Source organism: Neopsephotus bourkii, unplaced genomic scaffold, assembly GCF_033783945.1.
Source record: "Neopsephotus bourkii isolate Nb327-2 ecotype Australia unplaced genomic scaffold, CSIRO-AGI_Nbou_v1 NB_346, whole genome shotgun sequence".
Classification (NCBI taxonomy): domain Eukaryota; kingdom Metazoa; phylum Chordata; class Aves; order Psittaciformes; family Psittacidae; genus Neopsephotus; species Neopsephotus bourkii.
This window is the reverse complement of record NW_026900852.1, coordinates 1314037-1330445: the sequence shown is the minus strand read 5'-3', so window position 1 is coordinate 1330445 and position 16409 is coordinate 1314037. Positions and strand designations below refer to the sequence as shown.

General features: G+C 45.3%; 1 protein-coding gene across 4 annotated transcripts in view; it reads left to right on the top strand.

Annotated features, from left to right (window-relative positions):
• Window positions 1-5400, top strand: part of LRRTM4 (leucine rich repeat transmembrane neuronal 4) — a 419241-nt gene extending 413841 nt beyond the window's left edge. For 3 of the 4 annotated variants that reach the window (XM_061348236.1, XM_061348235.1, XM_061348237.1), the window contains one exon: window positions 4030-5400. In XM_061348236.1, the coding sequence (XP_061204220.1) occupies window positions 4030-4251 (222 nt within the window). In that variant the 3' untranslated portion in view covers window positions 4252-5400. The remainder of the gene's footprint in view (window positions 1-4029) is intronic. The other variant, XM_061348238.1, reaches the window with a different exon arrangement.
• Window positions 5401-16409: the final 11009 nt, after the last annotated feature.

Below are 16409 nucleotides of genomic sequence, written 5' to 3'. Positions count from 1 at the left end.
GCTAGTGAAAACCATGCCTTCTGTGGCAAAGGCCTTGAGATAGAGGTGACACAATCCCAGAGGCTGTATTTGTTTGCTGAGGTATTTAGTGACCTGCCTGGATTTTCTTCACTCTCCTCCTCTGCTTTGTTGTCTCTTGGAGACCACAGGAGCTGAAAGATCCCGGCTTAGGTTACAGTTGTGTTGGTTTAGTCCCTGCACAAACAGCCCTTGCCTCAAACAGCTCTAGTCTCCAAGGGCAAGCAGGGACAGGACTTAATCTTCTCATTTTCCAGCTCATAAAATGGCTTCTCCAAGGTCACATCTCAGTATCTCAGGTATTAGTTCCATAGCTTTAATGAAACTAGGAGTTGCTTTGAATCCTGGAGTAAAAAGACATATAAAATTAACTTTCAGTATCTTAGGTATTCTTAAATATGTTTTGTTGATCTCTGAATCAGAAGAAATCTGATTAGTATCAGCTTTGTTTAATGAGCAATGGCATCAGTACTTGCCATCCCTCTTACTTGTGCCAGTCTGAGTGGTGGCACAAATGTGTCCCCATCTGCAATAGTCTGCATCTGCAGTCAAAGCTGTGTCCTGAAAGAGCTTTCGTGGACTTAGGTTTGAGGTAGGGTCCCTTCACTGTACATGAAAATGATCCCTTCTGTCTTTCTGAAACCCATAGAATCCCAGGCTGGTTTGGGTTGGAAGGGACCTTAAAGCTCATCCAGTTCCAGTCCTGTGTCAGAGAAGGAGTTTCAGGGAAGGAAAGGGCACTTCATTCTGTGGGACAGTCCTCTGGGAGCCTTTCACTGCCATCAGGAAGGTTCTGTTCTGTTGCATGTTTTCTGCGGTTGTTACCTTGACTCTGGAGCCAATGCAAGAGCTAACCTGGGGGGTGCTGGTGGCATTTCTTAACCCAGTTTTACTGAAGGTACCTTAAGGATTATGGGTCTTACAGTCATTTGACATGATTAGGTTGACATGGTCTAGTGTGAAGTGTCCATGCCTATGGCAGGGGGCCGGAACAGGATGCTCCTAAGGTCCTTTCCAACCCAAACTATTCTGTGATTCTGTGACTGTTGTTTTACTTCCCTTGGTGGGATCTGGCACTGAAAAGAGAAAGAGTTGTACAAAGGCCAGGCCTGAAAATGGGGAGCAGCAATCCATTGCTGGCCTTCATTATCCTGGAAGTGCTTTCTACACATTAACCTGCAGCTTTTTAATTCCCTCATTGCCCAATACACCTATGTCATGTTTTACACCTTCCCTCCACTCAGTAGAGCACAGAGACCCTTCCTAATATGATTCAGGCATACACAAACCTGGTTTTGAAGTGAAAACAAGTGAGAGATTCTATAAAACTACACAGAAACAGCTGGAAAGGAAGTGTGTTCATCCCGTTATAGGGATGCTGTTGAGATGCTGATCCTTCTGACTCCTGTATGGAGAAGGGGAGGAAACAAGCAAAGAGTGTTGCACCCAGGTTAATGTCCTGTGGATTATTGCTGTAAAGCTGGCACCTCAATCTCTCATCTCTCCAGAACACAAATGGTCCTTGGCTTTTATAGAAGCATAAAGGGCTGCCTTAAAGGCTGAAGACAAATCCAGGCCCTGATAGGCATTGGCGTAGATATCACTGTATCCAAAGAGTCACAGTTTCTTACTGTGGATGAATTTGATCCACAAGTGAACACAGTTGTCCCATCAAATTCTGGTCAGCAGCTTGTCTTCTGCATCCTTGCCTTTCAGCTGTCACGTAAAACAACATTTGCAGCTGAATTCCATCCAGTGGAACAGTTTTGGAGTCTCTCCAGTATTCTGCAGAGAAGCAGAGGCAGGAATTGAGCTGCTGAGAGGATCCAAATGCAGGAGGAACTCTAACCCTGCAAAGTGTACAGTTAGCCCTAACGCCCTTGCTTTTTCGTACTTCTTTGAGCCAAGCATGCCTGTGCTGTCCTGCTCTTGTGAGAACCCCCTTGCAGCCCTGTGTGCAGTTCTGGTGTCCTCAACATAAGGAAATGGAGCTGTTGGAGTAGGTCCAGACGAGGCCATGAGGATGCTCAGGGGCTGGAGCAGCTCCCGTATGGAGCCAGGCTGAGAACACTGGGGCTGGAGAAGAGAAGCTGCATGGAGACCTCAGAGCAGCTTCCAGTGTCTGAAGGGAGCTACAAGGATGCTGGAGAGGGGCTCTTCATCAGGGACTGTAGGGATAGGACAAGGGGTGATGGGTTCAGACTGAAACAGGGGGAGTTCAGGTTGGAGATAAGGCAGAAGTGATTTATGTGAGGGTGCTGAGGCGCTGGCACAGGGTGCCCAGAGAAGCTGTGGCTGCCCCATCCCTGGCAGTGCTCAAGGCCAGGTTGGACACAGGGGCTTGGAGCAAGCTGCTCCAGTGGAAGGGGTCCCTGCCCATGGCAGCAGGTTGGAACTGGATGATCTTCAGGTCCTTTTCAACCCAAACCAGTCTGTGATTCCATGCCCTGCAATGGAAACTTGTGATAAATTAGCTCTGTAGTCTTCTCTTAAAGTTGGGCATGGAAAATAAAAAGGCATTTGTTAGAAGATTGAATTATGTGTAGGATATCTGCAGCTCTAATGAGCTTAGGCTTTCTGTGCTACAATAAACTCTTGCCTGTATCTCCTGCAGTGTGTGGTTTTTTCCCTAAGAGCGTATTTCTTGCTATTTGATCAGCTTCTCTCTTGCAGATGATAAAATTATCTGCAAAGATTTGTAGCTGATGCTGGGCCATAAATAATATTTAGCTGCAGGATTAACATTTGCAGGCATAGATCATTTATGGGAAAAGGAGAGGGTTGGAGGAGGAGGCTGGCAGTTTCTGAGTATCTCCATGAAGCAGAGAGATGGGATTCAGGATAGAGCTCAGCTACGTGACCATTTCACAAGGTGTGCGTCTGCTCAGCGCTGTTGAGCTGCTTTGATAGTGTTTATCTGGGGGAGGTTGTAAGATAAAGACCTGAGGAAATGGTGACCTGGGGCAGGCAGCTTTGTCATAGAGAGACAGACAGGTGTTCAGCTGGGCTGGAAGCTCTGTGTGCTGGCAGCTGGGTTCCCCAGTGCTGTGACATGCTCAGGCTGGGCTGAGATCTGTGGAAATGCTCAGCCCCTTTCAAGGCACTGGAGGAAGGGCCAGTTTTTAACAGGTTTGTATTGCAAGGACAGGGGTAAGGGGGTGATGGGGTTAAACCTGAACAGGGGAAGTTCAGGTTGGAGATAAGGCAGAAGCTCTTCCCTGTGAGGGTGCTGAGGCACTGGCAGAGGGTGCCCAGAGAAGCTGTGGCTGCCCCATCACTGGCAGTATTCAAGGCCAGCCTGGATGAAGCCTCGGGCAGCATGGTCTATGGTGAGGTGTCCCTACGCATGGCAGGAGATTGGAACTGGATCATCTTAAGGTCCTTTCAACCTAAACCATTCTATGACTCTACCAGCAGCTTCCGGTTCACCTTTCAGAGCCAGATTATCCAAAACAGGCCAGAATTCAGCACTCAGGACTGCTTTGAGAGTCTGTCCACAGACAGTTGCTGAAATGGATAGAGCAGTCCCCTCTAACTTGGCTTCAGACGGCAAATCACAGAATCCCAGACTGGTTTGGGTTCGAAGGGACCTTAAAGCTCAGCCAGCTCCAACCCCTGCCACGGGCAGGGACCCCTTCCACTGGAGCAGCTTGCTCCAAGCCCCTGTGTCCAACCTGGCCTTGAGCACTGCCAGGGATGGGGCAGCCACAGGTTCTCTAGGCAAAAGGGACAGAAGGAGGCTGTGGTCACTGCAGGCTTGCAGCAGATACAAGGTCCATCCTCAAGTGGGGATCCACTGGCTAACACAGATGTAGGCAGTCCTGGTCAAGAGGGAGGTGCGTGGGCCTCAGTCAGCCTATCAGCCTCAAAGGTTTATCTTGGTGTGATGAGTGTGGATGTGCTGAGCACCCAATTGGTTAGAGGTCATGCTGTGATAGATGCTGTACAAATGCATGCCTGAGCACCTTATTTACAGCTTTCTCTTTCTTGATCTCTGTTTCTCTGGTGCAGGTTCCTCACCACATGAAGACTTTACCCTACTACAGTTATGACCAGCCGGTGATCGGATACTGCCAAGCTCATAAGCCTCTCCATGTAAATAAGGGCTACGATGCCATGTCCCGGGAGCAGGCTGAGACAACCAACCTGGAACTCAGTCGAGACCACAGCTTCATAGCTACAATCGCACGTTCGGCTGCTCCAGCCATTTACATTGAGAGAATACCAAACTAACAGTGGAGACAAGCTCTTCAGGGGCAGTGTGGGAGTTCTTTTGAGGGGACTTTTCATCTCAGAAGAGACCAGGGCAAGACACTCAAATCTACCATTCCAGTTACAAATGTTCCAACAGAGACAAAGGGAAGGGGCTGAAGCAACCTCCGCAGACTGTGCAAGCGCGACCTTGCAGGACCCACTGAGAACTTCAGGATTTTCTTTGCTTTAAACTTTCAAACAAATTCCTCAATGTAAATATTAAAGAGAGATTGTCAAGTTCTTATTAAAACAAAACAGAGAAAAAAAAATAGATTTCACTCTAGCTACATAAAGGGATGGATTTAAGAGTTTTGTTTGTATATTTGATTTTTCTACATTGCACGGTTCCAGGGAAGGAGAACCACAGGTAAAAACAAAAGGGGAGGGCGAGGGCTTGGGTAGGGTGGGTCAACCATGGTCCCTTCTTCAGTGGTTATTACTCAACAAAGATGTGTCTCATATTTTTTGTTCTTTTTAAAGCAACGACAGAGAAATCTCTATTTTCTGGTTTTTCCTTTGGGGCTTTGGTTTCTTTTTGGTTGGTTTTGGGGTGTTTTTTTTAGTGGTCAAGCACTAATATTTCAACCTTCAGACATGGGCATTAAAGCTTATGTTGAACCAAAAGGACATTGGCAATTGATGCAGCAGAAACAAAGAAACTCGGGTGCATGTACATTTAAGACACAGGCTGTACACTATGGAGGGTGCTTTTGATTTTGCCTATCTTCATTGTGCTTCATTGTTGACACTATAATTCCTTTTCGGGCTCTAAAAAAAAAGGGGAAAACATGGAACGGAATAACGACTCCTATTTCCAGTCCAGCGGTGCTTGTTGAGCAAAATTAATGGACATTTGGGAACCAAAATGGAAGTGCTGTGCTTGGAATGGATCAGAAGAAAAAATCTTTTCAAGCAAAAAGAGTATTTGGTGCAACTCACTGGCTGACGCCATTTCTAAACCACAGGAGAATGTGTAACATTGGGTTTTGGTTTTTTTTAATTAATTATTATGATCAGTTAGTTTTTGTGTAGTTTTTATCAATAAAATGACAACAACAACAAAAGTGGTGGAAAAAAAAAACAACAAAAAATAAACATATGATTTTGTGGTTGGGACACCACAGCCAAGCTACTGTTTGAATGGTTTCTCTGCCTGTGTGACCCTGTGGCTCCGTGGCCAAGGGGAGCAATGCTTTGTCCTGCTTCACCTCCAGCCTGGCTCTTAGGAGGAGCTCAAGAATTGTTTTGAGGTGTAAGAAGCTCAATTTATTTGGTTTACGTAGGAAACACAAGGTGGTTTCAAAAGAACAGAGGGCTGGAGCAGCTCTGCTGTGGAACCAGGCTGAGAGAGCTGGGCTGGGTCAGCCTGGAGAAGAGAAGGCTCCTGAAGGGGAGACCTTAGAGCAGCTCCAGTGCCTAAAGGGGCTGCAGGAAAGCTGGAGAGGGGCTTGGGACAAGGGCCTGCAGGGACAGGCCAAGGGGAATGGCTTGAACCTGCCCGAGGGGAGACTGAGCTGAGCTCTTAGGCAGAAGCTCTTCCCTGTGAGGGTGCTGAGGCGCTGGCACAGGGTGCCCAGAGAAGCTGTGGCTGCCCCATCCCTGGCAGTGTTCAAGGCCAGGTTGGACACAGGGGCTTGGAGCAAGCTGCTCCAGTGGAAGGGGTCCCTGCCTGTGGCAGGGGCTCCCTTCCAACATAAACCACTCTGTGATTGTATGATACGGGCCCGTGGAAGGGGAAGAGAGAGAAGAAACTTTCTTTATTATCAAAGTTTGTTGTTTCTTCACTCAAAAGTCAGGCTTTTCAGATGCAAACCCCACGCTGAAGCTAAAGCAATTCAGATTAGAGCATAAGCTGTAAGTTTTTAACTGGAGGCTGAGTGATACAACTGGAGGATTTAGGATATAATGAATTTTGTGATAGTTTCAGGTGTTTATATTGGGTGTTCTTATGAGAAATACACTTGGCCACAAGGTAAGGGCTTAATGAATTTCTGGAAGTACTGAGTCTTGTTTCACATCTATGATATGATATTATATTGTTTTCTATGTTTCCTTGCCTGAAAAAAAACCTCTTTTTCTCTGAAAGGAAGGATATGTCTGGATGTACCCATTCTGTGTGCTAGGCAGCTTGCAGGGAAACCGGGACGTGCAAAGTCAACTTGATGCATCAAAGGTAACATATTTAGAGCTCAGTGTTAGACAGGAAATGAAAAGAAAATGGAATGAAGGCCTTCGTGATTAGTTTACAGCCAGCTCTGTTAGACATGGGGATATCTGTCAGCTTTAGCTGTGCTACAGATGGAGGGAGAAAGCTGCTTGAAGCACTGGTTTCCTTCAAATTGAGTTTAAAACATTGACCCGCAGCCTATTGAGCTGAAACTGGAACAACTCCCATCGATTCCTGTTAGCTCCATATCAGCAGCACGCCACATTTCCATGAGCATCACAAGTGTAATGGCATTCCCATGCTCCTAAAAGGTGTGGATGGTGGTCATTAAAGACAGTTGTCTAATTCTGGTTTTACGAGGGCAGTTATGTATCTGCCAACCTGATACCAGTAAAATCAGAGAAGGAATTGCAAGCAGGAGTATTTATTGTCTTTTAATATGTATTTTCCTTAAACCCTCAGCTGCTGAGGTCATGGGAATAATGGAGAATACCTGTGTGATTGCTAATTCCAGTTGTAATCTGAATGAATGCAGCTTTCCCCCAGGCTTGTGAAAACCAAACTTTGCAGCTCCTCAAAGGGAAGGTAAAATGAACCAAACTCCATTTTCTCATTTCCTGGGTTCAGAATGATGTTAGCATTGGTCTGGGGGATGTTTGGAACTGGCACTAGACTCAAATCACAGACTTTCTTTGCCATTGCTGCTGGCCAAGGAGAACAAATACATGATTGTAGGCGAAGTCTCCTGGATCAGTTCATGCTCCTGCCTGAAACATTGCTGGGTTTCTGCTCTTTATACATTGATGCCACTTTGGGCAAGTACCCCATTACTTTTCTTTGTGTTCTTGACAGTTAAGGAGGTAATGCTCCAAGAGTGGTTTGAAGGCATGAAGTTATACCTTGCTTAAGTGCTAAAGGTCATGAAGAGCAAAATACTTACGTGTGGATTGCCTTAGATCAAAGCAGAAATCACTGCAGCATGAGCTGAGCTACCTGACCTAACGTGGGTTGTGATCAAGCTCAAAGGGCTCTTTAGGAGCCCATCTGAGACTCTGGGTCTAACAGAAATTGAAATCTAAGCTGCAATAGCTGCAATAGCTGCAATTAAAGCTAAGGCAATTTGATTAAGGACTTGCTATTCAGCTGTGATGCAAAGCCCAAGACTGTCAAGTGTTGCTCTCCACTCTGTTCTTATGAGTTTCATACTTGGTTTTTGTTTTTAAAGTGTCAGTTCCTGGAATCCTGTGATTGTATTACAACTTCAGCTTGAAAATATGTCCCACCTCTTCATAGAGAAGGTCTTTCTGCTCCTCTTCATAGGGAAGTGACTGCTCTGAAAGAGAGGACGGAGCAACCCACTAATGTCCAGGTAAGACCCAAGAAAGACCTTTCTGCAGTGTCCCTATCAATTCTTCTCCTTGCAAACAGCAGCCAGGGCTCATTGCTGAGTGGTTTGCTTGTGGTGGCATCTTCATGGTCATGGCACAGTGAGTACCAAGCGCTCCCAACACTGCTGTGTCCAGACAAGCAACAGAGTGAGGCTGACCTTCAGACCAAAGCTGATGAACTTTGTGTTGTGTAGAAGACAACTGATGGGACCAAATAACAGGTTCTGGAAGCCTTTGGGGGAGGAAAATTGCCTGCTGCCTGTCTCTCTAGCTAATAATGATGTTCCAAATATCAGTGGGGCACTGAAATCCCAGTGTCCTAGTAATGCTGGGGGTATGATCTGCAACCATGGCAAAGAAGCCTGTAAAAGCAATCTGCCACTTGGAGTTACTGCCAGGGTTGGCAATATTTTGCTCTGAGATTTAGAAATCTTTTGGAATAAGCTGCCCTTTCCCATAATGAATTGAAAGTGTTCTGAAGATTGATAAACACAGTTTCAGCTTGACTCCCCACCGGAAAAACAGTCCCTGAAGGAATTTGGCATGTTGTACAGGGGAAATCTAGTGCTTTTATAGGTATTTGTAAGTTGCATGAAGATTTAAGAGCCTAATGTACTGTGTTATTAATTTTTAGGGGTGTTTTTTGTGGTTTGGGCTCCTTTAAATGTCACTAGTCACTTTTTCAAACCTATATAAAGGGAAGGGGTGGGGGGAGAAGGCTGTAAGTCCATCAAGCTGGAACCTTGCCTTAAATTAAGAGAAAGAAATGACCTGTCTGATGCGATTACCCATGCACAAGCATTGGAATGGCCTTCTCCAGATCATGAAGAGCAGTAAAAAAAGGTCTAACAGACTTTGAGTTTGGGCTGGTTAAAGGAAAGAATTAAAACTTCTCTTTGCTTCCCAAAAAACAGGGGGAAAACCAGATTTTAGGGACACGTAAAGTGCTCCCCAGTGCCCTGAAGATGTTCTTTCCGATCGCCATAGGGTCCTGCTCATCACTGGAAAGATGAGCTTTGATTATCATTACTTCAGCAAGGTCAGTATCAATGGCAACAGCACTTTCCTTAAAATTGCAGCCAGGCTAACTGCATCGTGGTAAGAGTTAAACAGAAAGGGTTAAGTAGATAGGTTAAATGCAAGAAGGAAACAAAAAAACCACAGCAGTTTTGGATCCTAAATGGAGTAGCAGTACTAAATGATCCTTCCTTTGCTTCTCAGGCATTCGTTTCACTAGTATTAATGCCCATTATTTGCTCTGATGCCCTGGTGGCTGGCACTTTACTAATATGTAGGCAGGTTAAAGTAAATTAGTCTACAGAAGAGAATAATATCAGTCATTACGGGAGTCAAGGGACACATTACACCTTTGTCATTGCTATGCTGAGACATATTCTACCATGGCAAAAATAAAACCATGTTTGAGGCAGGCAGATCACAGGGTTCTCTCCCACAGACCCGCTGCCAAGCAGCCCTCCAGTGCTGGCTCAGCACTTCTGAGGTATTCAAGGGACCATAGAGACGGATGTGGACACTATCTGCCAGCTTCCAAGACACGATGAGCTTCAGTGGCTTTGAGATACATCACCCTAGGGACTTTTGACAAGGGCATGCAGTGATAGGACAAGGGGGAATGGCTTTAAGATGAAAGAGGGGAGATTCAATGAGCTCTTAAGCAGAAGCTCTTCCCTGTGAGGGTGCTGAGGCGCTGGCACAGGATGCCCAGAGAAGCTGTGGCTGCCCCATCCCTGGCAGTGCTCAAGGCCAGGTTGGACACAGGGGCTTGGAGCAAGCTGCTCCAGTGGAAGGTGTCCCTGCCTGTGGCAGGGGTTGGAACTGGAGGAGCTTTAAGGTCCCTTCATCCCAAACCAGGCTGGGATTCTTTGATTACTTGGGTGACTTGAAATCAAGTGAGCAATATATATATGATTTTGTGTTTACTTCTGTTGCATGATTGAAGTACAGATAAGGCAAGTTTTCTGAATAGCTACAAATAAGCTGCTAAATGTATTCTTGCTTCTTTTAGTAACTTTTGTATTTTTTTCTCTAGGAAGTATCCAGAATCTGGCAGAAAAGGAAGAGAATCATCCCAAACTCAGAGGCAGCTGAACCATCATGCATCTGCAAGGTAGCTTTGAGTAACTCAGGAGTTACTGCCTCATGGGGGCAAGATGCAAATGATGAGCTGCCACCTCTCCAGGTATTAGACCTTATTCCTGTTGCGTTCCTGTGGATATTATGGAGAATGTGTCTGGCCTTGACCTTGGTGAAGCACTGGCCTTTAAGACAGCTTGTTGCATTAGTCCCTGTTGATTCAGTGGTGTGGGGTTCAAGTGTTTCTGCTTTACTGTGACCTGGGGAATACCTCTTCTTTAATTCCTTCCTACCTGTTAGCCTGCCTCACTTCAATTGTGAGCTTTTTGGGACAGAGCCTGCATCTTCTGTCCAGCCTTGATCTCAGTGGTGGCTTTTGGTGCAGGCAAAACAGAAATAGAGTCAAACAAGCCCTCTGTGTCTTCCCCCCGTCCCCCTCACCCCCCTGTGATATTTTGTGTATTGAAAAGGCAAGCAAAATCAACGTGATAATGCAGCAACTATGGTAGCTCGTGACTACTAATCAGTGCTTTGGGCTCCCCAGTGATCTGAAGCACTCTTGTTTGCTCAGAGTGTGTTCTCAGAACAGCAGGAGTGAGGGGATCTTGATAGGATGATAAGGAATAAGAAAGCATTTTCCTCCAAAGTCATCCTGGGACTTAGAGTTGAAAAAGAGAACAGGCTGCGAGGTTAGCGCTCTGCTGAGCCAGGGATGCACGTTCCAACATCTGTCTTAAATCACCATCTTGGGGCTTGCCTGTTTCATCAGGCTGAATTTTCAGGGCAAGATTGAGCTTCTCTGCATGTCAAATGGAATCATAGGCTAGTAGGAAAGTATGGATTGTCTTCCTGGTGTACAAAGGGTTAACCGCACCATGAAATCAGGTTGCTCACAACCTGCTTTGCCTACCCAGAAGTTCCTGTGGTTTCAGTGACCAGAGGATCCTTTGGCTGTGCTCACACTCAGCACAGTAGCACTTTGTGCTCTTCAAACCCTGGGATCTGTGCTTTCCTCTCTCTATTTGTGTGTGTTTGTTCATAGGGCATGTTTGAAGTTATGGCAGACAAAGTTTAACTGATTTTGGCATGTTTCTCATGTGTTCTCTGAAGCTGGAGCATTGGGCACTGGAGAGATGTAATAAGAAAATGAATCAGACCTTGTTTGAGTTAATATTGGTGTTTACCCCACATATGACCACAATCCTGGATCCATGGTCCCAACTGCTATGGAGAATGTAAGGAAAATGTAACCTTTGCCTGAAGAACATCTTATCTGAAGATCATTCAAGGGCAAACAGATGGGTGCAGACATACAAAAGAGCTTGTGAACAGAGCAGTGGCTGTAAGGAGTGTTGGGAAATAGGAACAGTTTGTAGCTAGTAGAATTCTAACCAATGTCAGGGAGCTTTTTTTGTTCTTAAACTCAGGTGAAGGAGCCTGTGGGTAGTGGGAACTCCTCCAAAGCTTCAGGAAAGGCACAGACACACACACTCGGCTGACAATAACAGCAGAAGTGTAGCAGAGACAAGCCTCAGTGAATAGTCAGAGGCAAGGCTTGCATTTCATATGGCTACACCCCAAACGTGGAGCCAAATTCCCTTTAAATTCTTTGTATTGGACAGAGGAAGGGGTAAACTGTAGTTGATGGTACTCAGGTTGTAATTTGCAAGCAGCGTACTCAAACAGTGCAGTATTTGCATGTATTTATCTCCTATTATGTAAGATAAATGGTTGGCAAACATTCATAAAGTATTTATTGGGCATGTCAGTGTTTGTTCAATGATTTATAAATCAATGCTGGAAAGCGGTGACAGTTTCAGATAAATTTGTTGTGAGATATTTGCTGGGCATCAATAATTCTGATATTAATTGGTTTGCAGATGATCTGCAAGTGCTTTGGGGATGATTTACAGCTCATTTTCTCACTAGCCCAAGCAGCAAAAGGCTTGCAGCTTAGCTCCAGTGATGGGCCAGACCTGCTCATTGTCCATGTTTGTAGCTCAGGCTGGAACTGAATCTCTCCATGGTTTTCTTCACTGGAAATTGGATACTCATTGTATCAGCACTTGGGAAACAACAGCAAATTGAATTACCTATAGATGCTGTGGAAGACAGCATAACCCTGAGTGCCTTCATCAACAGTTCAGTAGATTCAGTTCAGTTCAGTCACCATTCCTGTCTCTTCTCTGAGCTTCTTTTGTGCTTCCAGACACATTCTCCACCTTCAAAGGGAAGACAATGTCTTTCTCTTCTTATCATTCCTTGGCTGTCAGTCTGTTCTGATTCCATACAGACTTCTTAGAGGCTTTGTTGAAGGGATTCTTTGCCAACTGTTTGGGACCTTAAAGATTTAGAAGTTTTCTGGCAGTGTTCACTCAGGAAAAGAAACCAACAGAAATTGTAACAGGAGCTGAGATTCTCACTTTACTACAAGATCCTAAAGCCAAGGTGACTCCTCTGTCTTCTCCTCTGTTCTCTCTGCAACGCATTAAATGACTCTTCTAAGTTGGAAACACGTAGGGAAAAACCCTTCAAGGTTAAAATAGAGGTGTTAATAAACCTTCTGCAAAACACAGGAGGGTTTTTAAGCTTGACCTTTGCTTTTTAGAGCGCTGAAGAGGTCTTAGAAGATGTTCTGTAGGAACTGGGTTGTTAATACATTTTTCAAAGTCTACAGTCTTTTGTTGCCTTAGCAAAGAGTTTTCACGTGGATTAAAAAGGAAGAGCCCTCATTTGCAGCAGCTGGAAGGTAAGACACAGCTGAGGGGAGGACTGGGTTGGTCTGAGTGGTTCATTCCCTTCACCTGAAGCTCATTATGTTAATGGGGGTCTGTGGTTACCATGTTCTCATTCAGTTGCTTTGTGGGGTTTTGTAGCAGCAGATCTTCAGGGATGAGCTTCTCACCCTTCAGAGTACCTCAAGTAAGTAACTTGTAAAATGCACCAAAATGAGGTGTTAAAGAACTGGGATTGTACCTGTTGAGATGCAGATGCTGCTGGTTTCTGTTTATCTGTGCGATTAAGTTTTGGAGTAGTGCTTGAAATTCCTTCTGGTCCAGCAGAGCAGTGTGGGGTCATTTTCTTGCTTAAACTCATTGAGGTTGAAAATGGAGTTGGTTTTGGAACTGTAGAAATGAAATAGCTTGTACTAATAGAGTGTTTGTGAGGTGTGCATCCCTTTCTATGTATGTGCTTGTGTACATAGATAAAACAGCTTTTTTTCAGGTATAAGAAGTTATTCTTTTAAGTGTGGAGTTAGCTTTTTTTGGTGGATGACCTTTTTGACATGGTAGGAACATAGAGATGTGTGTTAATGTCCTAGTGAGGATAAACAGGGTAAAACATGCTAACTGTTGTCAACAAGAGGACACTAGAGTACATAACTGCATACCCAGATGCTCTTAATTTAGTGTCTTTTGGTTGCTGGCTGTTAATTTAATATGCTTTATTCACCTTTAGTAAAGGTTTGGGTGAATACTTGTGGCACAACCAACTGGCTCTGAATAAAGGCATCCTAACTGCATTCTCTTGGGAAGTTTCAGGTAAGATTTGTGTAGTTCTGTTTTGCTCTGACTTTCCCTTTGGAAATAGACTTCTGGAGGACAGCTCTGTAGAGGTAAAACTGTTAGAGCTAAATGGGGCTATCTAAATTCATTACAGCTTCCTGTGCTCGCACTTCCTTAGCTACAAGAACAGCCTTTAGGTGAGTGAATGAACTGGGGACAGCACCAGGCAGACCCTGGTGATTGCTGGGTGTTAGCAGGCTCCTGCTGACAATAACCATCACAAGAAAATGCTGAGTGATAGCCCTGGATGGTCCACCTGGGAAATGTTGTATGTACAAGGAAAATGAGCTTAAAACCTGGATGCAGTACTAGCTAAAGCTTCAGTACAAAGCACCGCAGGAACCATCTCTTCTTCTTGTGAGCATCCCTGACCTCTCCTCAGGTCTTAGATTATTAGTATTGTACATTAGACTTATATATTGATTTTTGTCTTGTTCAGTACCTTCTGACAGACGTTTTGTGATACCCTGGCTTTCCTCTCATGTTGTGTCACTTATCTTTTAGATGATCATAGAATCAACTTGGTTGGAAAAGACCTTTAAGATCAAGTCCAGCCGTTACCCCAGGACTGCTTAGTTCATCACTAACCCATGTCACTGAGGGAGAGGCCTAGATGATAAGCTTGTCTGGGCAAGGCCTGGCTGGTTTAGCATGTGGTTTTGGTGCAGGACTGCTCATGCTGTCAGACTTTGATGAATAATGGAGGTGACAGACAGTGAAGACAGGTTAGTAGAGATGTAGATGTGCTCAAGTCTGTGCTGTGGTGATGGGAGTTGAGAGTTAAAGTAACTGATGTACATGATAGAAGGGGATGCTTGTTAAAGCTGCACAGAATATGGTTTGTGTGAAGGTTTCAGTTGTGCCATCCTAGAGACCTGCACTCAGATTTGCTACAAGCAGGAAACTTCTGTCTGTATCCACATTAGGCAGCTTACACATGAATACACATGCTAGCCTAAACTTAGCAATAAGATGTGGTGTGCATCAGCTTATTACATCTGGTATGGAGAGGAAAGCTGAGTGAGGGCTACCAGCAATGCTGTGCCCTAGCAGATTCTCATACTGGCTCTGTGTTGAGAGGACCTTCACACAGGTTGTGGCTGGGGAGTAAAATCAAAGCAGGGATGCAAGATTCTGCCCCAGCAGGAACCTTGGATGGAGCTTCTGCTCCCCTTTTATTTACAAGGCTGGTTTGGGGCAGCAAGCAAGGCAGGAACAGGCCTAGGGGTGCCTGTTTAAATGCAGTCTTATTTTCAGCAGTTAGTTTAGTGCCAGGTGAGTAAAATCCTGCTACAGGGATCAGCAGGTGCTTTGTATTGGCCTTCCACAGATGTGTGTGATTGCACAGGTAAAAAGGCAGTGAACAAGTGAGCCTTGAAACATAATCATATCAGTCTTTACAAGTGGCTAAAATACATATTCTTGATGTTATCTGTGATGGATTATGTAATGTGAAAAGGTAGAAATGCTTTTAGGTGCTCTTAGGTAAACTGTTTAATCTTATCCTCCCCATCTTTCTGCTATAGACTGAATCTATTAGGTTTGTAAAAGTGCTTTTTCCTCCAAGCTGTGCCTTTGGGGCTACTTCTTCACACTCTCTGCTTCAGTTTCCCTTAGGTAGCTTCCTACCTGAACGAAAGCAGACATGGAAAACACCGACAGCTGTTTGTATTAATAGAGCACACTGAATTTTAGCAGGTTCTCAGCAGCAGTCTCAGTCTCAAACTGTGCCAGAAAAGCCTTTAAGAAATGCTGATTGGTGTTAGCAGTGAGTGGAGATTCTCTCGAAACTCAAACACTTTCTGTTTTAACATCAGGAACCTGCTGTTCAGGGGCTCCAAAGTCTGATAGAGCTTGTGAGAGGTTTGAGCAAGGCCAAGTGCATATGGGTCAGGACAGTCCCAAGCACAGACAGAGACTGGATGGAGGAGCCTGAGGTGAAGGAGCTGGGGGTGTTGGTCAATGAGAAGCTTCTCATAGAATAGTTTGGGTTGGAAAGGACATTAAGATCATCCAGTTCCAACCCCCCTGCCATGGGCAGGGACACCTCACACTAAACCATCTCACCCAAGGTCTCATCCGACCTGGCCTTGAACACTGCCAGGGATGGAGCATTCACAACCTCCCTGGGCAACCCATTCCAGTGCCTCGCCAGCCTAACAGGAAAGAATTTCCTCCTTAGATCCAATCTAAACTTCCCCTGTTTCAGTTCGAACCCATCACGCCTTGTCCTGTCACTGCAGTCCCTAATGAAGAGCCCCTCCCCAGCATCCCCACAGGCCCCCTTCAGACACTGGAAGCTGCTCTGAGGTCTCCATGCAGCCTTCTCTTCTCCAGGCTGAACAGCCCCAACTTTCTCAGCCTCACACAGGAGGTGCTCCATGATGCAGCTTGAGCCCAGAACCCCCCCATGTGCTGGGCTGCACCCCCAAAGTGTGAGCAGGAGCTCAGGGAGGGGATCCTGCCCCTCTGCTGCACTCTGGGGAGACCCTCCCCTGCAGTCCTCATCCAGCTCGGGGGCAACAAGAGGGAAAGAGCCCCCTGGTAATTAAGAAACACTTAGGTTTTGCTTCTGTACAGCTGCAGCTGCAGTTTTTCAGGCTTCACACATGGAACTGGGGTTTTCAGTAGAGGTTTCAACTTTCTGAAAGGCATCAATATTGCAGGAGCACAAGAAAGTTGGTTTACGTAGTGTTCAGATGTGTTAAATAATGTATATATAGTTGTGAAAAACACAAAATCGATAGCTGTTACAAGTTGAGCTGGGAAAGAATCTGAAGGAAATGGCAGCAGTTCTGTTCTGTGCTGTTTCTATTGTCCCTATCAAATGGTTTGGGCTCTCTTTTGAAAGGATTTTTCAACATTGGCTTCTACTTTGTGGTAAGCTTTATGCTGAACATTGGAGGAGCCAAAATTCAAGTG